At 35.4% G+C, this 26,313-nt stretch overlaps 1 protein-coding gene across 4 annotated transcripts in view; it reads right to left on the bottom strand.

The window, feature by feature from the left end:
- Nucleotides 1–24,320, bottom strand: part of LOC131643889 (piezo-type mechanosensitive ion channel homolog) — a 31,998-nt gene extending 7,678 nt beyond the window's left edge. Inside the window, exons 1-14 of one of the 4 annotated variants that reach the window (XM_058914239.1) lie at nucleotides 23,891–24,320; nucleotides 23,108–23,188; nucleotides 20,891–21,047; nucleotides 20,645–20,802; nucleotides 19,891–20,047; nucleotides 19,597–19,783; nucleotides 12,832–12,947; nucleotides 6,385–6,469; nucleotides 4,594–4,809; nucleotides 4,331–4,508; nucleotides 3,013–3,141; nucleotides 2,673–2,846; nucleotides 2,315–2,548; nucleotides 261–1,802 (exon numbers count right to left, since the gene is read on the bottom strand). In XM_058914239.1, the coding sequence (XP_058770222.1) occupies nucleotides 261–1,802; nucleotides 2,315–2,548; nucleotides 2,673–2,846; nucleotides 3,013–3,141; nucleotides 4,331–4,508; nucleotides 4,594–4,809; nucleotides 6,385–6,469; nucleotides 12,832–12,947; nucleotides 19,597–19,783; nucleotides 19,891–20,047; nucleotides 20,645–20,802; nucleotides 20,891–21,047; nucleotides 23,108–23,188; nucleotides 23,891–23,939 (3,463 nt within the window). In that variant the 5' untranslated portion in view covers nucleotides 23,940–24,320. The other 3 variants (XM_058914240.1, XM_058914241.1, XM_058914242.1) reach the window with 3 other exon arrangements.
- Nucleotides 24,321–26,313: the final 1,993 nt, after the last annotated feature.

Genomic DNA, 26,313 nt, shown 5'->3' with positions numbered 1-26,313 from the left:
AAAGCCCTGAATTTTTTTAAAACTGATGAGATATCAGTAAGTTCCATTTGATTCATATAGTGAGATGTTCCAAAGAGGAAAACAAAAAGACTACAGATAATTCAGGAATCTGAACAAAATTAAAGAGCCAATAAACCAAACATTTAGGCTAAAATAAAGCTGTCAAATTCCATATAAACTTGAAACATTAGAGCCACAAATATTGGCATGAACATGGAATTCTTTCAGAATTGCAATTGAGAAGGACAAGAGGGTCCTACCAAGCCAACATTTCTCACAATAATGGAAATGCAGAGTTGAAGTTTTCCAGCAGTCATGGCAATGAATCTCACTTGTAGCATGGGAATTCAAAGGTGACATATCCTTCCAGATGACAAAATATTCCAGGATGAGAATGGAAGCAAACAAAAAGACAAAGATGGGCCAGATTTTGCGGATAACTTGCCGATTCAGAAGAATACAAGCAGCAAGCAGTGCAATATATAGCATGGATAGTGCATTTAACAAGGCAAAGCTTGCCAGTAGTAAAGTGATCATGTTTATCTCCAGACCCAACAGATTAAATATATTCTCCATCCAAAATTTCATATATATTTTTAAGACAGTTTTCTGTGTTTCAAACCGCTCCTTTCTCAAAGAAACAATTCGCATCTTGTCCCACTTGTGGCTCTCCTTGTTGCTTCCCCAGATAAACCCGAATGAATACTTTTTGCTGTTACTGTCAGAACCTCCAGTATTAGCAGATGGAATATCATGTGCTCGAGGCAAACCAGAGGTCACAATTTCCGGCGACTTGCTAGATGCCCCTTCTTGTAATGCAGCTGGCGGGTGATGATTACACGACGGTTTACTTTCCTCATTGCATATAGTAACATCATCAAATGCATCTTCTGTGGAAACAAACAAAGGACAAGGTTCTTCCCACTGTTCATTGTTTAGAACTATATTTGGCATCCTTTCCAGCCAACGGAAGACATTGTATTGAAGAGTACAAGCCACGATAACCAGCACTTTCCCCCTTAATCCTGATTCTAGACCCCAAAATCCTGGGCTGTATACACGGAAGCCCAAGATGACCGATAAATTAGAGTACTTTTGTCCAGGAAACATTTTAGCTTGCTCACCCCACATCTGGAAAAGATACTCGGCTGTCACCAAAAAACCTGTGTATACTAAGAAAGATTTGGATGGGATACTAGAAATTTTTGGTAATGTGGAGCAGAAAACCAAGCCAAGAAGATACAAGAGCCCAAATGTACTGATTGGGGATAAAGATGCATAAAACAAAGCAATAAACAAGATCTTCTGGCTGTGCCAGATAAGCAATCGCTTGATAAACCCAAGTGGCCCTGGTTCCAACTGATCCAAGTAAACCTGTCTGTTCTGCTTGCTCTGCCTCCTCTCATAGCTATAAAGTTGCATAACAATTAAGACTGCTAGAGACTCCCAAACATTGTCAAAAGAAGATGCTTTTGAGTCATATCCCAGATAAAAATAGAGATCTATCATTCTGGACAAATACATCTCGAGGCTTGAGAAGCTGCTCAAGCTGTATATGAAGATAAACACTGAAACTGCATATACTTTCAATGGAAGCCAAAGCTGTCTTTTTGTTCTCTCAACAAGTTGTCTTCCAATAATCCACAGAAGGAGAAGGAATATGTAACCGAATGATGTGTAATTAGGCTTCACCATGTATACTGTAAAAAGAATAGTCAAGAAAGCAATGTAGGTGCCACATGATCGGTATATAGATAGGAACTTCTGCCCAATTGCACTGAGGTATGATGCAATTCTTCTTTCTGTAAAAATGAAATGAGGATAAAACATATTTCACAATCAACAAGACAAGATGGCAGCTTCAAAATTGTGGCAGTGCAAAGACTTAGTTTAACTAGACATGTGTTTCTACAAATAGTTAGTTATGCAAGTCTGTACTTGAAGTTCCCCAAGCAGACTTGCTTGATTACAATCTTTTCATGATCCAAGCAGAGCCTGTGTAACAGTATGTTGGTCCTAGAATAATTGTTGGAATTACTCAACCATAATGCCATCAACAGGCAATTGGCTTAGAAGGGATAATATCTAAATTTATATGCCCCACCCCCACCTTGCTTTTGAGTAATTGATGTAACAAAGTTCATCTGCTTGACAACTTCCTACTACTCATCTCCAGGTACAGATTAAAGATAATTAGTATATCAAAAAGTTTGAACTGATCCTATATTTATATCAATGTACGTATCTATGATACACTATGTCTAGTAAATAAAATGAAATTTTACAAAGCACCATAAATGATTTAGATATGTACCATAAGAGAAACTTTCAGCACTGTTTCTCACAGACGAGGAAGAATATACAGACAATAGAACAGATTTGTTAAGCCCGGCCTTCAAGATGCTAAATCCAATAGGAGGGCTAGGGGCATGCTGTATGATAGCAGAAAATGAAAATAACATCTCAAAACCATGGTTATGAATTGTGCAAAAGCAAGCAAGCAATGCTACTTCCAAGAAATCCCAGGCACTATCTTCTTCAAGAAAGCCTGAAAGGATTCACAAAACATATGGTGAATCTTCCATTACTTTATTATCTAACAGAGGGGAAGACATATTGATATGGCATCGCTATAAGTTAAGAAGTATAAACCAGCTAAATCCATCTCATACCTAATTGCATTACAATTTCCATGCTTACAGAGCCTTTCTTCTCCAGTGCAGAAGAAACCAAATTAATTTGAAGAATATACAATAGTGCAAAATGAATCTCACAGAGAAGAATCAAACCCTGTCTTAACTTTCTGCTGATACTGTGGCTCAAAAGATAAATCAAGAAGAAAATCACTGAAGAAAAAACATAGAGAAGCTGATCAATATACGTATGATACTGTCTTCTGATAAAATATAGTTTAACTTATGGGTTTAAAAAATCAAGGTAAAGGATTATATTCCACAAATCAGTAAAAAGGATTTAATGTAAATGAACACGGAAGTGTTTGATGAAACATACTATATACAGCATGGATGAAACCAGGTTTTATAGCAATGAGAAAGATCAATGCCAACATTATAGCCCGCGAGCATTTGCGCATTCCCCATGCTATTGTTGCAACAATCAATACCTTGGTCTCTCCCTCTACTGTGGATAAGAAAGGTTAAGATGACAAAACAGAGAATAAAAGTACATCTAAATTAGTTAGCCAATTTTCCTTTGAAGAATAAGGATCAAGAAGTCGCAGAATTAAGATGGTCAATTAAGAGTGACCACAAAATAACATACGGAAAGCTTCAAAATAGCAACGGAAAAATCATATTATAAATTAATAAACTATGTACAAGTGTATAATATGCGAGCACAGAATAGGCAAATACACAAATTTCTATGGATGAAGTTAATCATAAATAAATAAAAAATGATATTAAGAGTTTCACTAGCCACAACAACTTGATGTTAGGTTACTCTGTGTGTGCATGTGCGTGTTCTGCCGACAATTTTAAGGGTTAACAACTTGATATGCATGTGTGCATGTGCGTGCCAGGAAGCTGCACCAGTCAGGTTTGAACTTAGCCGTGGCAGGTGCACAGCCAGATTTTGGTACCAACACGACAAAGTAATTCAGGGGTTAGTGATTAGATGCTTTATAGTATCCTGAAATGTTTTCAAATGACAAAGTAATTAAGAGATGCTAAGAATAGATACCCAGGCCATAAAAATCCCAGGACAAAGCTTTTCAAGCCAAAATGACTACCCCGTCCAGACTATATACACACTGTAAAGACCTAAATGTAACCAGCCTCGTTGGGTTAAAGTATTGCTAAAAATGGTAAGAAGAATTCATAACGAAAAAAATTTGAACCCCTGCGAGAAAACATATTCTTTTGCTGCCTTAGAAAACTGACAACTCTTCCTTTAAATATCATAATCCACAATACTCTGACTCTCCAAAATGATTTTTAGAGGAGTTAATTTATCAAGAAAAAACAAAATGGATAGACATGCAGTTATCGTATATACACACATTGGTGGAAATCAATCCCAAATATTATAAGAATCACAGCATCTCATAACAACAAAGATTGTGATCAACTATATTGGTTCATTGTAGTAATTCCTGTATTTTTAGAAATTTTAGTAGAAGCTGGGTGTTTTTTCTTATTTTAATAATATTTAGTTAGAGTTGGGCAGTTTGGGTGCGGGTGCTTTTTCTTCAGTATATGGCCATATACAACCACAAATAAAAGGGAAAGTAACTGTACATAAAAGAGTAAATCTAAAGAGGGATATGAGTTTTCCAGGAAACAAATACGACAAGATTGTAATTGAATACCTTTGACCGAGGTATAGTCATTTAAAGTTTGTCCTCCCTCATCAGACAAGCAGAGGAAAACAGAATTGTTCACAAGATTACCCAATGCCACCAAAATTCCAAGACAAAATTGTGCAAGCAAAAAAAACCCAGGTATTGGATAGTGCCACAGACCCACCATCTCCCAGATTTTCATGTCCTGGTAAACAAGTATCAACTATTTACAGGTATTCAAATTAACACTTGTCTGTGATAAAAATTGCAACAGCGAAAGACATAATTACCTGTCCAAGTCTCCAATTCAGAAATGTAAATGCCACATTAAATATATAGGTGCTAACAGCCCAAAAGAGAATGAAAACAAGAAGCAGGCCATTCAGTCGGTGCAGACGAAATAAGGAAGGGAAAGCATAGATAATGTAACCAACGTAAGCAAGTAGTCCAAATGCACATAAGCTTGCGAAATGGAAGCTCCAAAAAGAAAGGGCAAACAAGGAGACCTGCAAAAAATTAATTTGGAAAATTTATTAACAAATACTACCTTCATCCCTAAATATACACAACATCGACTAAATCATACTCTTCACAATTATAAGCAAAAATAACTACTTTCACACTGATTAAGAAAGCTAGTTAAGTGTAATTAATTTTCTCGATAAACTGCCACTAATTTTACCAAACACTCAAATTCATTGACCAACGTATCCTCTATAAGCTATTAAGTGCTTATGTACTATCTTCTACCAAACAAAGCCTTAAAGGCAAAAAATACAAATGATGATAGAAATAGTTACATTATATCCTACTCCTAATTATATGATATTCTCCTTATTTGCACAATCCTATTTTGTTTTTAACAGATAGTACAAGCGGTAAGCAATGTTAATAGAAAAAAACAAATAGTGATTAACTAATGTATCATTGAGGTGATTTCTTCTAAATCTCAAAATTTTATCTAGAAAATACAATGTTCGTTGCAATTACCAAGAAAAGAAAAAAATTAAACACGAGCTTTCTCATAGGTTTTCTACTCATTTTGATTAACTTGTTGAGTTCATAAAAGCTTATAATCAAAAGTCACGCATAGGATGAAATATGGGTCTCAAAAATAAGTGGAGACAATCATCTTCTTATAAGTCGGTTTTGTAAGGTTGAGTCTCCTCCAACCATAATACTAAGATGGTATTAAAGTCTATCCAAAATCCATTGGACCATTTGCTATTAGATTTCCACTATCGAGGCACCCGTATTTTTATCCACACCAAATCCAAGAGGAATTAACATTCAACCCGCACATTTTTTTATTCCAAAATTACCCTTGAACAAGTTAGTGGGGAGTGAAGAATGAAATTTCCGGTAGAATTTTCAAAATTTTCGGTACCCCCAAAATTTCCAGTATATTTTTTTGAAAAAAAAATAAAAAATTGTACTACCGGAAATTTCAAATTTATGATAGTACAATTATTTTGTTTTATTTTTGCAAAAAATACCGGAAATTTCAAAAAATCCGGTAATTTTTTCAAAATTTCTGGTAAAAACTCATGGAAATTTCTAAAAATCCGGTATTTTTTCGAAATTTCCGGTAGAAACGCATATTTTTTGAAAATTAGTAACTTTAGGCAAGGGTATAATGGTAAAAGCATACCCCTTAGGGGGGTGGCAGGGCTAATTTGAGGGGTGGCAAGTTAATTCCTCCAAATCCAATATTGTTAGGCATGAGCGGGGTGTTAAGAATCAGACATCGAAAGAAATATAGCCCGAAAATATGTTTATCAGTGGGGACAACCTTTACCTTACACGACGGTTTTGTATGGTTGAGTTAGTCCCCAACCACAATTCTAAGAACATTTTAAAAAAAATATTTCCTAATAATAATCTAATCCAAACATGCAGTGTGCACCAACTAAGGAAGGACTGATACAAAAATACAGCTCTATCATCGTTTATTATCCATAAGTAACAATGAATAGATTATAATATATTAATATGTTCCAGGAATATAGACCTCTATCATCGTTTATTATCCATAATAGCAAACAGATTACAATATATTAATATGTTTCAGGAATATATACCGGGAAACCATACGTGAAAAAGTTGATACTGAAGGATCGAAAAACAGCTCCTCTGAGTAAAACATTTGTGTGCCTCACACCGGATCTGCACATTAAATTCAGAAACACAGCAGGATTTAGAGCTACATCCACTATTTCCCAGAACATATTGGGTAAATAAAAGTGATGCAGCAGATTTAAAGTAAAAAACATCATCAGATAAAAAAAATTAACTAATTAGTTGTTCCATATTCTTTTCAACCTCGTCTTTGTAACATCATCCATCTAAAAGAAGAACACCGTAACAATAATCAACAATGTGATACAACAAGACAGTGAGTTAAACATTCCTTAATCCTTACACTGAATACTTCAAAACAGTAGTCATGTCACATAGCATAATTCAATATACATTAAGGTTAGCTACTAACTTAGGGTTGTTTTTTGTTTTGCTTTTCGTTGTCATTTCCGATTGATGTGTTTACACTAATAATGACAAAATGACCTTATTTCTAACTTATCATGTGGTTTTAAGGCTTGCAAATGAAATGAAGTAAAAATAAGGTAGTGCTTCTGTAATTTTTTAGTGAAAAAATGAGCTGAAAATAAAAACCAAAAGCACCCAAATGCAAAAATTTACAGATGCTGAACTATTGATTCATAGAATGATTTTTATGATAACAGAACATTGTAATATTGTAACCGTACATAAAATATTTGTATTAGAAACTTTAGTTATGGTGGTAAATTGTTTGTGGATCTATATCGCATAAATATGAGCTATACATTTTTATTCGTACCGTCATCTGTCTATGTAAATGAAAAGAATTTGTAAAATCAAGAAAACGTAAAATGTAAGTGTTTGACTATGAATGTGAGAAGACTATATCACTGTCTTCTCACTTTTCTCATCGTCTTCTCACTCATTCCTCATCATTCTCATCGTCTTCTCACTTAGTTCTCATCGCTTCCACCCCATCCTCTTCTCACGTCAGCCGATTCCTCCCCTCCCCACACGGATGCCTGCTATTCTTCCCTCCAAGCGCCGCCACCTGCAAAGAGGCATACGTTCAGGTTGGTTTTCCTCTGTTCTTCTTAATCCTATGTTCTTCTTCTTCTTTTCTTCCTTTGTTCTTCTTAATCTAGGGCAACAATGGCACAAGAAGTGGTGGTAGAATAATGTTGAAGAAGATGAAGAATTGGAAGAATATAATGGGGTGGAGGATAAAGAGGAATATGTTGAAGAAGACAACTTGTTTCTGATGATGATCTATGATTTTTACGTATGTTTGAATTTTAATATAATAGTATTCTAAGTTGAATTTTAAGATGTGATGTTTTGAGTTTGGTTAACACTTGTTGAATTTGATTAAGAGTTTTTGATTAAGCCTAGTTTTCAAAATGTGTGGATAGACCTAACTCATCCCTACAAAACCAGCTTTTAAGGTGAGGATTACCCCACTTATAACACAACAAAGGTCATATACCCAACATAATGAAAGTGTTCGAGGTAGCAATACAGGCAAGCCAAATGCCGCAATTAAGGCGACTAGAGGCAGACCGCAATGAAGGCGAAAATTCCAACACACTCTCATGCTCGGGCCTCAATGAGGCCGAAGCGTGGATGATGCGAGAAGTCCAACAATGAATCTATGATGGACTTTGATACCATCTCAGAATTTGGTTTGGGCCTAACTCAATCCTACAAGATCGGCTTGTAAGGTGAAGATTGCGCCTACATATAAATACAACAAAGGTCATATCTTTAAGCAATGTGGGACTGAATCCACCACTTCAAAGTTCAAACCCAACACAATGAAGGTGTTGGATGCTGCCATGAAGGTAAGCCAAATGCCGCAATTAAGGTGACTAGGGGCAGACCGCAATGAAGGCGAAAATTCCAACACTTTGCTTTGATATTTGATTTTTTGAATCTTTTATAGGTATTGTGTTATATGTTTAGTTTTTTATTAAATATATGTTTTATAGTTATTGTTTATATAATTTGTTGGAAATAGAAAAAATACATTGTATGTTTTCCATTAAAAAGAGCATTTAAGTTTTAGGTTCATGTATATTTAGATTCATGCATTTAGGAAGTTGGACTATTATTTATTTCTCCTAGTAAACATAATATGTAATTAATTATATAGTGTATAAATATTATGGATGCTGAGTGCTTTACTCACTCAAGCACATTCAGAACACTCTGATTTCTATTTCTCACATGGCATCAGAGCTCCTAATCTAGGGGACTCTACTTCCGCTAATATCAGTATTTAGAAATCTGACTGGGCATTTTTATGCTGTCAGAACCCTTAAATCTTGACTGGGCAACACGTGCTGTCAAGTTTTTTCAATTAAACGCTATCTATACTTTTCCGGCAGCCGTCCGTACTGTTTCATACAGTTTTCTGCAGCCCAACGTACAACTCTGCACATTTTTCAGCCGCTGTTTACACCGTTCCAGCCGCTGTCTATACCGTTCCAGCCGCTGTCTGCACGGTTCCAGCCACTGTTTGCAAGTTCCAGCCACTGTTTGCAAGTTCCAGCACTGTTCCAGCCGCTGTCCCTGCATTTTCTAGTATGGAAAAATCATCAAGTAATTGTAGTGTGGCGTATTCTGGTAAGCTTCCACTCTCATTTGGATTTCATGTCTCAGAAACACCTTCTCATTTATTTTGGATATTAGATTCAGGAGCCACAGACCACATGACACCCTCTTCAAAACAGTTCTCCACATATTCCCCTTGTCCCAGTAATAAAAAAATTTCTACTGCTGATGGTACTCTTGTAACTGTAGCTGGCTTTGGAGATATTCAAATAAATCATTCTATAACCTTAAAAAGGGTTCTCCATGTTCCGAAGCTATCCATGAACCTTGTCTCCATACAAAAACTTACAAATGATTTATCCTGTAGTGTGACTTTTTTTAATGATTGTTGTATATTTCAGGATAAGGACTCGGGAAAGACGATTAGACGTGCTAGAGAAAGGAATGGCCTTTACTATCTTGAAGAACCAGGTCACTGTACAAATGTCCACTTGTCTCACTCATTTATGTCAGAGTCAATACTCTCCAAAAAGGAAAAAATCTTTCTTTTTCATTGTCGATTAGGTCATCCTTCTTTTGGAATCATTAAAGTTTTGTTTCCGTCTTTATTCAATAAGGTAGATATTGAAAGTCTTCATTGTGATGTGTGCGAGTTTGCTAAACATAAGCGTCTACCATTTCCATTAAACAACAAAAGAAGTCTTTCCCCTTTCTATCTTATTCATTCAGATGTTTGGGGTCCCTCTACTAATCCAAATGTAACAGGTGCTAGGTGGTTTGTGACTTTTATAGATGATTGTACCCGGGTTACTTGGGTATTTTTACTCCAAAACAAGTCTGACGTTAGTACTGTTTTTCCAAAGTTTTTCTACATGATTAAAAATCAATTTGGAGTAAACATTAAAAGACTTAGGTCTGATAATGGAAAAGAGTACTTCAATCATGTTCTTATTTCTTTCTGTCAAAAAGAGGGAGTTGTCCATGAGTCTTCTTGTGTTAAAACACCACAACAAAATGGAATCGCAGAAAGAAAAAATGGGCATCTATTAGACCAAACCCGAGCACTATTGTTTCATAAAAATGTTCCCAAATATTTATGGGGGGAGGCCGTTCTCACTAGCACATATCTTATTAATCGATTACCCTCTAGAGTATTAGGGTTCAAGAGTCCTATGGATGTTCTTTCTTCCTTCTATCCAAATTTGTCAACAAGTAGTAATCTCAAACCTCGAATCTTTGGGTGTGTCTCATTTGTCCATGTGCATAGTCAAGACAGGAAAAAACTCGATCCTAGAGCCCTAAGATGTGTTTTTGTCGGTTATTCCTCTACTCAAAAGGGATATAAGTGTTTTCATCCTCCATCTAAAAGATTCTTTGTGTCGCGAGATGTAACCTTCCATGAAAAGGAACCGTACTTCACTCAACCTTATCTTCAGGGGGAGAGTTTTAAGGAAGATAAGCTTGAAAGTCTTGATCTTTCTGGTCTCGAGTCAAATACACTCAATTTGTCTAGTATTAAGTCAAATACATCTGGTCATGACTCAAATACACTCAATCTCCCTGGTCTCGAGTCAAATCCACCTAATTCTTCCAGTTTCGAGTCAAATAGACCCGATCTTTCTGGTCTTGAGTTAAACACACTTGTACCAAACCCATCTGAGCCTGAAGAACTGGGAGTTGAGTCAAATCAATCAAATATACCAGTAGTTGAACGTGAACCTGAAGTGGATGTGAGATATGGAAAGAATCTGGTTTACATGAGAAAGTCAAAGGCCGTTCCTGAATCGACACAAGTTCAAGAGCCTGACTCGACTCCTTCAAATGAGGTAATTAATTCTTCTGAATTGCAGGATAAAATTATGACCCAAACAACAGATGATGACCTAGACCTTCCAATTGCTATTAGGAAAGGTACCAGAAAATGCACCAAACAACCTTTATATCCCCTTTCAAACTATCTTTCTTTTCAAAAATTCTCACCTACCCATAGAGCCTTCCTTACAAACCTTAACGATACTTCCATACCTACTAATGTTTCTGAGGCATTGTCCGATGAAAAATGGAAGCAAGCCATGAATATTGAGATGGACGCACTGAAGAAGAATGGAACGTGGGAGATAGTGACTTTACCAGAAGGAAAGAGGCCAGTTGGATGCAAATGGGTCTACACGGTAAAATATAAGGCTGATGGATCAATCGAAAGATATAAAGCCAGGTTGGTTGCCAAAGGGTTTACACAAACCTATGGAATTGACTACTCAGAGACATTTGCACCGGTTGCGAAGATGAATACAGTGAGAGTAATTTTGTCACTTGCTGCCAATTATGGTTGGAATTTACAACAATTTGATGTGAAGAATGCTTTCCTACATGGGGAACTTGAGGAGGAGATTTATATGCAGGTACCACCGGGGTATGAAAAATATGTGTCTGACAATACAGTTTGCAGGTTGAAAAAGGCGTTATATGGCCTAAAGCAATCACCTCGAGCATGGTTTGGAAGATTCACTAAGGTTATGACATCCTTGGGGTACAAGCAAAGTCAAGGGGATCACACCTTGTTCATCAAACACTCGCCACAAGGGGAAGTAACAGTTTTGTTAGTATATGTGGATGACATTATAATGACTGGAGATGATTGGAAGGAGCAACAGATCTTGAGTCATTGTTTGGCTAAGGAGTTTGAAATAAAAGCTCTTGGAAAGCTGAAGTACTTCTTGGGAATCGAGGAGGCACATTCCCGAAAAGGCATTTTTATATCACAACAAAAATACATTACAGATTTACTCAAAGAGACAGGAAAAACAGCGTGTAAACCAGCGAGCGTTCCTATGGATCCAAATCTTAAATTGGGTAATACAGAAGAAGATGTTGCAGTAGATAAAGAAATGTATCAACGTCTAGTTGGGAGATTAATTTACTTGTCTCACACTAGACCTGATATTGCATATGCTGTAAGTATGGTTAGTCAGTTCATGCACTGTCCTAAAGAGATCCATTTACAAGCAGTTCATAGAATCCTGCAGTATCTCAAGGGAACTCCAGGAAGAGGAATTTTGTTCAAAAGAAATGGAAATACAACACTTGAGGCCTACACTGATGCAGACTATGCAGGATCAATTGTTGATAGAAGATCCACTACAGGGTATTGCACCTTTCTTGGAGGAAATCTTGTGACTTGGAGGAGTAAGAAGCAAAATGTAGTAGCACGTTCTAGTGCTGAAGCTGAATTTCGAGCCATGGCACAAGGCATTTGTGAATTACTTTGGCTTAAAATTATTTTAGAAGATTTGAAAATCAAATGGGAAGGACCCATGAAGCTCTACTGTGATAATAAGTCAGCTATCAGTATAGCACATAATCCAGTTCAACATGATCGAACTAAGCATATTGAGGTTGATAGACACTTCATTAAGGAGAAGCTTGACAGTGGGCTGATTTGCACCCCATATGTGTCCTCACATGGGCAACTTGCGGATATTCTCACTAAAGGATTGAGTTGCTCAAATTTTGAACGAATTATATCCAAGCTGGGAATGGAGAATACTTATTCACCAGCTTGAGGGGGAGTGTTGGAAATAGAAAAAATACATTGTATGTTTTCCATTAAAAAGAGCATTTAAGTTTTAGGTTCATGTATATTTAGATTCATGCATTTAGGAAGTTGGACTATTATTTATTTCTCCTAGTAAACATAATATGTAATTAATTATATAGTGTATAAATATTATGGATGCTGAGTGCTTTACTCACTCAAGCACATTCAGAACACTCTGATTTCTATTTCTCACATAATTAGTCCAAAAAATAGTCAAGTAACAGTTATTCTGCTATCTCACTTTTGGGGTAGGCCGCTCCCCGGTGTCTAGGATTGATAACTCTAGCATAAACAATATTTATTTTCTTTTGCTTACCTTGATTCACGAATGAAAAATGAATGCTTAGAGGGAAGAAGTTGCTCGGTTAAGTTACAATCTGTCCCGGAAATAATACAACCCATCTCCTCCAAATCAGATTTAATGAAAGACATCTGCATCACAACAAAGAAATAATTGTAAAACAAAACAGTGTCAGAAACAGCAAAATATTGGTGCACAACTGAAGACAAATAACTTAAGAGAATAAAAAAGAGTTTCAGCCACATATTATTTTTTATAGAATAGACAGATATTGATTGTTCTCCATGTTGAAAGAAGATGTCAATAATTCACATAGCTCCTCTTACAGGAGTACCAGATGATAACCGTTTCATTTCATGAAATTAGTTTGTTTGAGACTAGAAAGTAAGCTGAAGATTAGCAGATGATATGATGTCCTGCTGTCTACCAAAAAACAAATGAAAAAATAACATGTAAGTAAATATTGGAGTAGAGATACTCAGGTTGTTTCTAACCTTGCTGAATACATATTACTGTTGTACAGTTGTGAATTGTTTTTCTTAATCATACTGTTAATTAATAGCCCAGTGCATATATGTTTATGAATGCATGTCTTGAGATCTCACATTAACTATAGATGTGCCCAAAGTAATTTCCCTAATAAGACTTGGGAAATCCTCAGACTCTTCACACTTTGAGCTAGCTTTTGTGGTTAAGTTAGGGGTTGTCCGTATACTAATATGATATCAAAGTTTGTCCTAGTTCTGTTATTACTTAGTCACCCTGTTAAGAGTCTCACGTTGAACAATATATAGCCTGGATATATATATTTTATAAGTGGGTGCAATTCTCATCTTATAAGCCGATTTTGTAAGGATCTAAGACACCCATATCTTTTTACACTCTAGATGCTCAGTCCTAGGATGGAGAGGATGTTGTTATTGGGCCAGCTGCATTTGTCCATGCTCTAAATGTTTAGTGAATGAGGGGGTGTATTGGACCCCACATCAACTAGAGATATGGCCAAACTATAAGGATTGGGCAACCCTTACTCTTTGAGCTAATTTTTTAGCTTGAGTTAGTCCTAGCAAGAAGTTTGACATCTAAAAATAGATGAGATCTCCTGTAACTTTTGGTTCGATCAATAATAAGTACAGTTTCATTTCCCTTTGCTTTTTGTCTGATAACCATAATCTTATGCGAAATTTGCAAAGCTCTATGCATTTCCAAAATACAAAACACCACAGTTATAAGCTGACGACAATAAAGGGTCTAACAGTTCAGAAACATATAAAAAAAATGGTTGCTAATCTCAGAATCAGAGAAGCACGAAGCTGCAGAGAATGTACTGGTTGTTTGGAGACAATAAAGAGCGAGGTACTTGATTATCTAGAATTCATAAGGTAGTAAGAACAACATCACCCTGATAAAAAGAAGGAATAGAGAGAGATGCTCTCTCTTCTCTCTAGAATACCTCCTCCCAAACCTTTAGGGTTTGTTGGTGGCTGCCCCCCACCTTCATGGTGGCTCTCATCTACCACTTTTATGGTGGTCTCTCCTCCCTCTATGAAGGGTAATCCCTCTTTCACCCAACCCCACTCTCATACGTCCATCAAATCTACCCCCCTCATCGGATTTTCCCTCTTTCCACTGCAAACCACCACTCAACCATCCTCTTCTCTGTTGAACCGGCCGCCTCCTGAGCCACCACCACTACTAGAAGATGAAAATATCCTCAAGGTTGGTCTTAGCATCTCAAAGTCGCCCCTCTCCTCGGTTTATGCTCTATTGGCTACGATTCGCGCACCCCCAAAGCCGCCGTGGTTTTACAACAGGTTGTATTATGTCCCTCTTTTAGATCTAGCTTTTTATGTCCTTGTGTTGTCTATTTTAGGCTTTGGTCATTTGGGTTTTAAGACTGCACTCATGGTGTTTGATAAAAAGCCTCAAAGGATTTTTGTGTTTTGGAGTAACACTATCTCTAGTCAACAACAAAGTTTTGAGCTTTCCATGAAAAGGGACAATTTTGAGAACAAAGGAAGTCGATATGCGCATACACAAGTCAAAGAAATCATCCTTAATTGGATTTGGAAAAAGACAATAGATTCTCATTCTTATATTGTCACTAATGGTGCTCTTACAAGAGTTGGTGATTTGATGATATGTTGTTGTTTCTGGTTTGGTTGTATTCCTTTAGCTTTTGATAAACCTATGTGTAATGTCTTAGATACTTCTCAAATATGGATGGGGTTTGTCCTATACCATAAGTCTATTGGTGTTTGTAATGTCTCTTGGCTTTTCTCTTAATGAAATAGCTTTTCCCATCAAAAAAAAAAAAAAAAAAAAAAAAGAACAACATCACCCTTAAAGCAAAACAAAAAAGGATATATCCAATAATAGCCATCAAGTAAGAGGATTTGAGTGGTTTCAATGCAATGCCTATTTTTTTGCTCAGTGAATGGAAATAACAACCAAAATGGGGTAGCCGAACGTAAAAAATCAGCATCTCGTAGAAACCACTCGGACCCTACTTCTCCATGGTAATGTTCCTCTCTGGTTTTGGGAGGATGCGGTGCTCACACTCTCACAGCATTAATCACATGCCCTCATTTGTCCTTAATAATAAAATCCCTCGAGTTGTCCCCAACAGTGGTATCAAGAGTCTCGTTTAAGATCCGATGGACCACCTTTTATGGTTTCCGCTATCAGGCCACCCACCATTTATTTTCACGCTCCAGTTGTCTAATACTGGGCGTGAGGGGGTGTATTAAGAGTCCCATATCAGACACTATATGGCCTAAACATGTGCTTTTAAGTGGGGACAATCCTTACCCTACAAACCGGTTTTGTAGAGATGATTTAGGCCCAACCATATTTCTTTAACAATAACATTTGTTGGCCGCCTTTTTAATAGAAAATATGCTTAATTGCAATTTTAGTACCTCTATGTTCACACTTACAGAATCGGTCCTCCTATTTGAAAAGGTGGAGCATTATATTAAGTTTTATCCGCATTTATCCCCTTTACATTGCACTTGTTTGTCTACTTTGTGTTCCGTTTCTATTCCTAAATCTCCAAGTCTTCCGTTTCTATTCCTAAATCTCCAAGGTGAAACATTATTTTATCCTAGTGGAGGCAAGTAATGATTGATGAGATGTGTTCTCCAAAGTAATGGCACTTGGGAATTGGTTCTTCTAACCCTAGGAAGACTTTGGTAGGTTGTCATTGACTTTATACGGTGATGGTTGGATATGATGGTAAGATTTTTTTTTTTGTGTTGCAAGATTGATCGATTTAAGCAAGGTAGTAAAAAACGAGATCCTATGCGGGGTCGTGAGTCGGAGTATCATAACACGGATAGTAAGATCCTCCCAATTTCAGAAACTCATACTCATATATATTGCACATATAATCATGTAAAAGACATAATTTACTAAAAAAAATCAAATCACACCCAAATTCAAGGAAAAATGTTCAAAAGATGTGCATAAGAAAGGGAAATGCTCAAAGGGTGTGTACTGACTGAATGTGAATAAAACTCAGAAGAGTTAAAGTACGAGAGATAGAAATATGGAATACAAAGGATTTGATTGTATTGAATAGGCTAGGTGGCTCAGAGAATTAATAGTGTCTATATTGGGAAGTTACAAAAAAACAATAACGAGTCTATTGAGAAGATTTTAAGAAATTAATCGGAATCAAGTGTGAGAAATAAATGTTGCATAGGTTAGCCAAAAAAATCCTGTTTTAAAAGTTTCAGAATGAAAACGCAGGAACGCCGATACCGCCACTCCTACCGTCTTTGCATTGGGATCCCACCGTTCCCATCTAATTAAATCCAAGTATTTTGCTTCACAGGATTGCCAAGCCCATCAAGATCACAAAATCGTACGATCCTACAAGTGGGATCGCGATTTTGACTACCACGGATTTAAGGTTTACTTGGTGGTCAAAGAATATGCTCAGGTTTTTGGGTTGGACTATAGTGGCACTTACTCTTCTGTAGCCAAGATGGCACTAGAAAGACTCTTCTCCGTTGTAGCCATTCGACCCAAGCCTCTCCATCAATTTGACATCAAAATACATTTTTACATGGTGATCTCAAAGAGAAAGTGTATATTGAGCAACCACTTGGGTTTGTTGCTCAGGAGGAGTCATCTACAATGTTTTGTCAACTATACATGTCTTTTTATGGTCTTAAATATCCTCAGGTTTGGTTAGGCAGATTTATTTCCAACTAATTCGTATGATTTGCAGTGAAGCAGAACATTATGTCTTTTATCGTCACTCGACCTAAGGATGTGTTTATCTTATTGTATATGTAGATGATATTGTCATATACTCCCTCTGGTCCCATTTATAAGAAAAGATTCTCTTTTTAGATACATTGAATAAATAATGTATCTGGACAACATATTGTTCACATATATTATTTATTCAATGTATCTAAAAAATGAATTTTTTCTTATAAATGGGACCGGAGGTAGTAACTCGTAGTAATCAACATGGAATACTCCAGTTGAAACATTTTTCGAATCAACTTCAAGTTAAAGACTTTGGTGAACTCCGTTATTTTTTGGGTATTGAGGTAGCTCAATTTAAGGATGGTCTTGTAATTTCACAAAAGAAATATGCTATAGATATTCTTAAAGGAAACAAGTCTACATAATGCAAAGCCAGTTGATACTCCTATGAATCCAAATGTAAGAGATTGGTTTGGAAATTAAACTATCTCAGTCACTTGTCCAGGTATTCTATTGAGATTGGGGTAGCTTAATCAAAGTCGGTACTCAAAGGATGTATGCTCTTGATATTTTGGACGAGACGGATCTTACCAGTTGCAAATTAGACAACACTCCTATGGATCGCACCTAAAGCTTCTTTCAAATCAAGGGAATCATATACTGATCTAGATACATACCGAATACTTGTGGAAAAATTGAATTATCTTACCATGACCAAACTAGGAAGGTCTTTTCCTGTCAGAGTAGTAAGTTGGTTCATCACCTCTCCTTGTGAGTGACATTGTAATGAAGTTGCTAGAATTCTGAAGTACATCAAAGGGTCTTCTTGAAAGGGCTTGTTTTCACTGGATAGGAGATGCAAGTGATAGACAACTCACGTTTGGTTATTGTGTTTCACAGGTGGACATTTGATTTCATGGTAGAGCAAAATGCAAATTGTTGCTCGGTCGAGTATTGAGCTATGGCTCATTCCACATGCGAGCTTTTGTGGTTGAAGCATTAATTACAAAAACTTCATTTTTGTGAAAGTGGTCTGATGAAACTTGTGTGGGATAACCAATTAGCTTTGTGCCTCTCTTTCAATCCAGTTTTTCATGAGAACAAAATATATAGAAGTCATTTGTTACTTTCTTAAAAAGAAGATTATCTCTGTAGAATCATCAAAACCTTCTTTGCCAATTCCAACAACAACTTTTTGATATCTTCCCTAAATCTCTACGAAATCCTCGGGTAACTTGTATATGTGACAAAATAGATGCATATGATGTATATGCATTACCATAAGGGGGAGTACTACTGAGATATTGAAAATATTATCAGCATCTATTAGGATGTTGTTATTTTGTCTTGATGATATTGAATTAGCTTTCCTTTCTTATTTAATCCTCACATAATAATAATAATAATAATAATAATAATAATAATAATGATAATAATAATAATAATAATATATAAAAGATTTTTCGTATCAAGGATTACCAACTAAAGCCTATTCGAGTTGTCATCTATTCTGTCCACGGAGTTGTCATCTATTTGAGTTTCATGTTATTTAAACTAAGAGATGAAATAGTGTGTTTGGATGAGGGATTTAAATGAGGGAATATAATGTTTTGAAGCATTTTAAAGTGAATTGGACAAAATTTATTATTTGAACAAAAAATATGAAAATTGTTAAAAAATTTAAAAAATTTCAATTACCTCATCCAAACATACTCTAAGGACATCAATACATTAAAAAGAGGGAACTCTCAAAATTGTAGACAAGTTTTCAATCTTTGTGTATTAATTCATGCATGTTAGGTCGTACTAAAGTAAGAAACAAACAAATATACAACAAGTAAAGAGGTTTATGCAACAACGGACCTGCTGTTCCTAATATTAAAATGCGAAAGCCAGTATTTAGTAGGGGATGAAATAGCACCTTAAAGCCTTAATATCATCAATGCACAAAAAGAGAAAATTCTCAAAAACATAGCCAACTTTTAACTCTTTTGTATGGGCCCATTTGCTTCAGGTTTTTTTCAAAAAGAAGTTTTATAATGTTATATATTTTTGTTTTAAATGAAAAATAGGTCTGAATAGTTACTCTTAAAATGTTACTTTAGATATTTCATCATTTTATTATAAATGTGTATGGATATTAAAATTTCAAAAAATCAATTAAATTTGAAACTATTTCATAAAAATTATTTTTGAGATACATCTTTTTAAAAAAAATTGTGATTTTGACTATTTTTAATCTTCAATAATATAAATTTATGTTACACGATGTCAAAATTAGTCTTTTAATTTATAAAAAACAAATTTAAAAAAAGTTTAATATTTAAAAATACATTTATATAAAAATCATTTTTGAAAAATAAAAGAAAAAATCTACTTTTTTTAAGCTAAAACAACGGGCCTCGTATTCTGCATGTTATGCTCTACGAAATTAAGAAACAAAACCGCAAGTATCGAGGTTTATGCAACACTGGACCTGTTGTACCTAGTATTTCTTTAAATAACCTCTTCCAACCATATTCAGTTTGACCAAAAGTTTATAATATGGATACTTACCATTATATAGTAAAGTATGAGAGAAAGGCTGGAACAAATTTTGGTCCACTCGGTATTTTCAGATATTTTGTAAAGACCAAGTAAATCAGCCATCCATTGAATCATGCTCGGATATTCCACAGGAAGTTGATATGTGTAAAGCAGGAAAATATTAAAACTTGCATATAGCTGAAGAAGCCTCCACCACCTTTAGAACCATATACACAGACGTAAGTTCAAATACATTTAAAGAGTATCAAATACCATCTAAAGAGATGACGATCAAGCATGAAGGAAACATCCATACAAAATCACCTGAAAAGCCCAAGAAAGTTGCTTGTTAAAGACCAATCCACGAGGCCAACACAGCTACCAATAAAAAAAGGCAGTGAGGCCCATGAAGGATAGCTAATTCCAACAACTAGCTGAATGGCAGGTAACAACAAGCAAGATGCCACCCGAAGATGAGAACCTAAAAACAGAGGAAAAAAAGGGACATTATTAGCATCAAGTGACAGGGCTAAAAAATAGTATAGGAGTGGAAAAGTACAGAGAAACATAGGGTGAACCAGCAAGTAAGTGGTTCATTGTGGAGCACAACTAAAAACCATTGGATTATACTATATTTCCAAGTTCTAGGTAGTATGTTCAAGTTATGAGTTTTACATAATAGGAGGAAAGAAATAATAATAACTTCAAATTTAATTGATAATAATTGGATACTAACTTGATTAAAAAAAGACCAAGTACTAATCTTTATTTATAGGGACACAAGACTCTTAGTTTTAAAAACTAAATAAATAAGGAAAGCGGGAAACAAATCATGATAATAAATACGGAATATGAACACCAATCCTATTAATAATTTGAGATGCTCAAGTATTAAAAATTGAGCCTCCGAGATTAACCAGGGTATTTTGGGATATTGTTTTATATTCGAATAAAGACAATCATGCAAAAACCAGACATTTCACATTGCAAATTTACAAATGCCGCGTAGAAAAAAATCAAAAAAGCAAAAGAGAAGAGAGAAAATAAACAAGAGGATCGAAATAAACTACTTACAAACCTAAATGTTCGACAATTGATATTAAACGACCCCAATATGAATCCTGCCATGTATTCAGAAAATGTCTCTTCCCATATATATCAAGTAAAGCAACAAGAAGTGCTAGCAGTTGTATAACCAAGAAATAAATTGCAAAAGGAGATTTCCAAGACTGAACTCTGCAAGAGGACACCCCAAAAACAACAAATCAATTTATTATATTTAAAATAAAATAAAAAGAATAACTGAAAAAGAAATCGATCTCACGTCATAAACCCAATCAGTTTTGTCCACCAAGCATCTGGTATCCATGACATTGGCTTAATAGCCCATACTACCAGATAAGTCACTTGAAAAAGTATTGCAACTACAGAAAAGATAATAATTGGCCACAGTAACAACAACCTCCTTCGGAAGTGAAATCCTACAACAGGAAAAACAGCATTAGTTGTGATGAAATATACAGATCAAAGACAGCACAAATGAGTTAAACAGAGCATACCAATAAACATAATGAAAAAACGTCAATCCATATGAATAACTTTGGGCATAATTATTATCTCAAGGATAAAGTTTTAGGTTTTAACAGCCACACACATGATAAAGATAAATATTCATCAACTAGCAAACCCTTCTTCAAATAGAAGCAATCACTACCTCCACCGCCAAACACAATGGCATGCAAATCTCTGTTGCGAGGTCCTCCGCTAAATCCTTTTCTTAGGCCCAATCCTCTGTTTCGACCTCTACTGCGGTGATTTTTTCTCATACCATCACGAAAAAGCTTGATGATTATAATTTTATACTCTAGATGCCAATCTTGCAAGGCTCGTATGATCTTCAATGATGTAGTTTACCCAAAGTTATTTCTATTCTTTTTGTTTGAACAAGATCCTGATCTTGGTCATGTAGTGAAAGCCTATCTTGCATGGGAAAAACAAGATCAACTGCTCCTTTAATGCCTTCATATGCTCTCTAGTCTCCAGATACATTCTTTAGATAGTTATTGACAGTGTTCATTTGTATGAATTGAACTATAGGAGAAAGTACATTACTACTTCCAAAATTGTTTGAAATAGAAGAATTTGTTGGAAACCATAGAATTCAACAGTTGGGTTTACATATTTTTTAGATTCATGTATGTGGCTAAAATTCATTTGTGTCCTTAGGGAGTTGAGTCTGTATCTATTCTTGTCCTTGATTCTTATATTCATATCATGTAATTAGTTCAGATATTCTTAGGATCCAAATATTAGTATCTCAACTTGTTGTTCCCTACTCCATTAGTACAGCACTTTGTGACAATCAAAGTGTCACTTCTTTGTCTCACAGTCTGTGAAGCACGGGTACTCCACTTTAGGCAAAGTACCGATACCGAGTACGTCCGGGTACCGGTACGCGTCGGGTACGTACCGAGACCGTGCCTTTTTTTTTTAAAGCTAGTACTCCGCGAGTACATATTGGATACACTAACTCAATTTTTTCAAATGAGATAAAGAGATAACTTATGGATTTTCTATCCCTAAACTTCAATCCATTACATTAAAACTCCTTTCACTGCCAAGTTTTTCATCTTGTGCTGCCTGAGAGAAATTGGAGCAAATATGGATTTATTCATTCATTGAAAAGGAATAGGCTCAATCCAAAAAGGGTTGAGGGTTTAATTTCTGTTCATACAAATCTTCATCTTCTCTCGAGAAAAAGTAAGGTTTATAATGAAGGAGCAACAAAAATGTGCGCTATAAGTGGAGATGAATTGGATCTATTTGATGGAGTTGATATTCTTGAAGTTTATGGTTTTTCTCTCGATGAACTTGGACTAGAAACCGCTCTTTTAAATAAAGTTGGAGAGGGAAATATTGATATTCAGCCATGATTTATCGACTCTTTTTGAACAAATTATTTTTTAATTTTAATGTTTTGTTGTAATTTAAACAATATAATTTCTTTTTATTTTTATGATTGTATTTTAAAAAAGTTATACCCGCGTACCCGTACCTTAGTTTTTCTGAAAATGCCGTATTTCGTACCACTACCCGCACCGGATACCGGGTACGTACCCGTACCTTTGCAACGCAACTCACAGTCTAGTTCTGTGTGCATACATGAAGGATGTGGAACTGGATCTTTGTTCGTTAAAGCTTGTTGTTATTAACATACCAGCTCAGGACCAGTGGGCTGCTCTGGCCACCATGGCATTTCCTTGCCCCCATCGAGATTTCTTATTCTTCGAGACAAGATCAATGTGGTCGAGCTTGTTTCAGCTTCTGACCCACCTTAAGCTTGTTGGGAAGTGTAAGGAAATAGTAGTTTCTCCGATAATAGACTTTCTATTATTGTAGTTAGACTTACTAACTCAGTTAGTTCTGTTAGTAATGACATTTAATGCCTGTCTCTTTAACTCTCAACTCATGAACCCTGATATAGCTCAAATCTTTAAGCAAAAATAACTTAAAACCAACCAGAAAAAATTAAACAGCTTACCTAATTGTGATACATTGTATAGAATTAGAAGAAATGCTACCAAATCAATAAGAGATATCAAACTCCAGTTGATCAAAGAAGCTGCAAAAAATGGAGTGAATAAATTAACAACATACTGCAACAAATTGAAGTAACATCCATACATTTATACGTAAAGAAACAAAATATAAATATCAAAAAGGAATAAAAAACAATATTAAAAAACAAACATGATTAATATTCTTCCATTCATTGTTTAGCTAGTCTAATCATATAATGTCATTCAAATGTTAAGATTAACCAAGTGATTAGACTCAAGGTAATGAAGAATTGCTTGGGATAACCCGAGTTTGACTAAGCACGGACACCGGAAACACAACACCAACCCTGACACGTCAACACCGATAATAATTTGAAAAAATAAATAAATTAAATGTAATCACAAGTGTCAGTTTTGAACTGAAACTGACACGGACACGCCTTTTTTTTCGAGGTGTCTGTGCTACGTTTGAATCTGATCGGAGCAATTTTTAAAATGGAAGACTCTAGTAAATAAAATCACACATTAAATATGGGGATACTCAATGCTATCTATTGCCTGCTAACTCTCAATTAAAAATCTATCACTAACAATCTAGTTGGATTTTACAGTTTGAAATAAATAAAACTCTAAAATCAAATTATCAGTCAGTAATTATGAACAACTATTGCACTAAAGCAAGTTTAACAAAAAAAACTGAATCATTCAACCGAGTAAGCTCACTCTTACTTCATTGCGAAAACACAAATTGCAATGAATCGTACCTGTTAGAAGCAACGAAGGAAGCACGAAACCTACTAGAAATTTCCCCATTGGATTCCGCGGCAAGACGAAGCAATCACATCGAGATTCAAATGCAACAGTTGGTGAGAAATTGAATCGGTGAAATGAGTTGATTGAATCACGAAGAAAGTACTTTCCGGCGCAGGGAGAATAACTCGCCGGAAACTACCATCAACTCGCGATTATTGGTTTCTTCGCTATGCAGTTTCAGTTTGTGCCTCTTTTCTGATAATAATGGAATAAAATGATAATAAAACAAACAGAATTTTGTTGATCGAGATTTTCAAAACCTGAAGCCAATAATGCAATAAATTAAAAAGTTTTCAAAATTGGTTTGCAAAAATGGCAATCGAGTCAAAATTTCTGCAAACTTTTTTTTTTGGATATTATTATTTCGATTTTAGATTGTATTTGGAGAAAACGACACGTTTGTCCAATGGGAATTTTCTTTTAATTAAAAAAAAAACGAGATCTGATTTTATTTTATTTTATTTGTTATCAATTCTAGGTCGTTTGAAATCATGTCGACTGGCTTGTGCTTAGAAGCTGGCTCAAATGGTACCGCACGTTTAGTGGCGGGTAAGATAGTCATTTGAGACACATAATTTTGTTGCCACCTTTCTTTCCTTTTAAGAAATTTATTATTAGTTAAATTATGTTTTTAGTTCAAGTAAATAAAGTACTATTTAATTTCTATTTAATTTTAGTTTCTATAGAAAAATTTTGAATAATGATCTTTTATATGTTTTCTAATTATTTATGAATTTGGTCCCTCCCGTAAATTTTCATTAACGCAGGTTGATAGGGCAATACATGTAGGGGTGGCAAAACGGGTCGCCCGTCCCACCTTAAACCCGCCAAAAAAAGAGTGGGGCGGGCATGCCCGCCAAGTGAAATGGGCATACAAATCATGCCCGCCCTGTCAACATGGCGGGTTGGCGGGCGGCGGGCTTGCCCGCCTATTTTTATTTATATATTTTTTCATTTTTTTAATAGATTAATAAAATTTTTTTACCTTATAATTAAACTTTTCACTTATTTTTAAAATAATTGTTTATAAAAGCAACTTTTTAACAATTTTTACTTTAAAAAATATTACATATATTTACAAATAAATATATAAAATAAACCATCAAGAATTGTAATTACTAGAATTAACTAAAAAAAGAGGGAATTTTGGAGAATGGGCAGGCTTTGGCGGGCGGCGGGCATTAGCGGGGCGGGCTATGGCGGGCGGTGGGTTTTGGCGGGGCGGTTTTTGGCGAGCGGCGGGTCTAAAATCCCAACCCAACCCGCCATTTTTTGGCGGGTGGCGGGCCACCGCCCGTTTTGCCACCCCTAAATACATGTGACATAACTTTTGTAGTTTAGTCGGTGTTGACTTGGCCAACGTGGATTAAAAAATAGTTATGTTTAAGTTAAAATTATTTTAATTAAGTTAGAAAACCAATCGTTAAAAACCCGACACCATTTCATTAACTTTGTACAATTTGAACCTTCACCATTTGAAACACAATTTGAAGTCCCGCTATTAGCTGGTGTTTTCAGTAAACAATCACGAGTTTTAATTCACTTGCATGATCAAACTCAAAAAATTTAAATGGACACTTTGTGTTAAACATTTGAGAAAATGTATTAGTGTTAAATGGTTTTTCAATAAAAAGATTCAAGAAAGTAAACGCATGAATGCTTAAATGGATAAAGTAAATAAAGAAACATAGTAAAGCAATTGGATAAAAATGTTTGAATTACGAGTGGAACGCAAGTTCATACATTTCTCACGAATTCTTTATCTTTGTGACTCATATGTGTGAATTTTAAAGAAAAATAAAATAAAATGTGAATCCCCGTTAGAAAATCGAAATCTTCTTATATACTATGCACATCAATAATTATCTGCAAAGGTTATTTCTCCAAAATTCGACATGTATCTTGTTGCGTAGGCTTTTGTCTTCTAATGTGTTTTCACGTGTCTTTGGTTTTGAACTGCTTCAAACTACTATTGTTGTTGAAAACGTCTTCAAGTTACTCAATCTTATATGTCGAAAAGTCCATTTGTCGAATTTGGGAATAGTCCACTTGGATTCGAAAACATAAATTAACTATCTACACTTAGCATTTACATATATCTCATATCACAATTTCATGTCGAAATGTTGAGCAAATATCCCCGACTAACAGAAGCCCACTGTTAGCTGAAGATTTCGGTTTATGTTGTTTATCCTTCGAAGGAGTTGAGAATCGAAGGAAAGATGGTTACTGATGGCCATCCCTTAAAAATGGCTACTGATGGTCATGCTTCGGAAAAATAAAGACTTCTAAGTTCGATGAAGATAAGTGAACGCTGAAAGATTAATGAAAGCATATGTCTTCGGGACTTAGACAAAATTCATAGAATATGTAT

The sequence above is a fragment of the Vicia villosa genome, linkage group LG1 (assembly GCF_029867415.1).
Source record: "Vicia villosa cultivar HV-30 ecotype Madison, WI linkage group LG1, Vvil1.0, whole genome shotgun sequence".
Classification (NCBI taxonomy): domain Eukaryota; kingdom Viridiplantae; phylum Streptophyta; class Magnoliopsida; order Fabales; family Fabaceae; genus Vicia; species Vicia villosa.
Note: the sequence above shows the minus strand (reverse complement) of the source record. Positions and strands in the feature narration are given on the sequence as shown.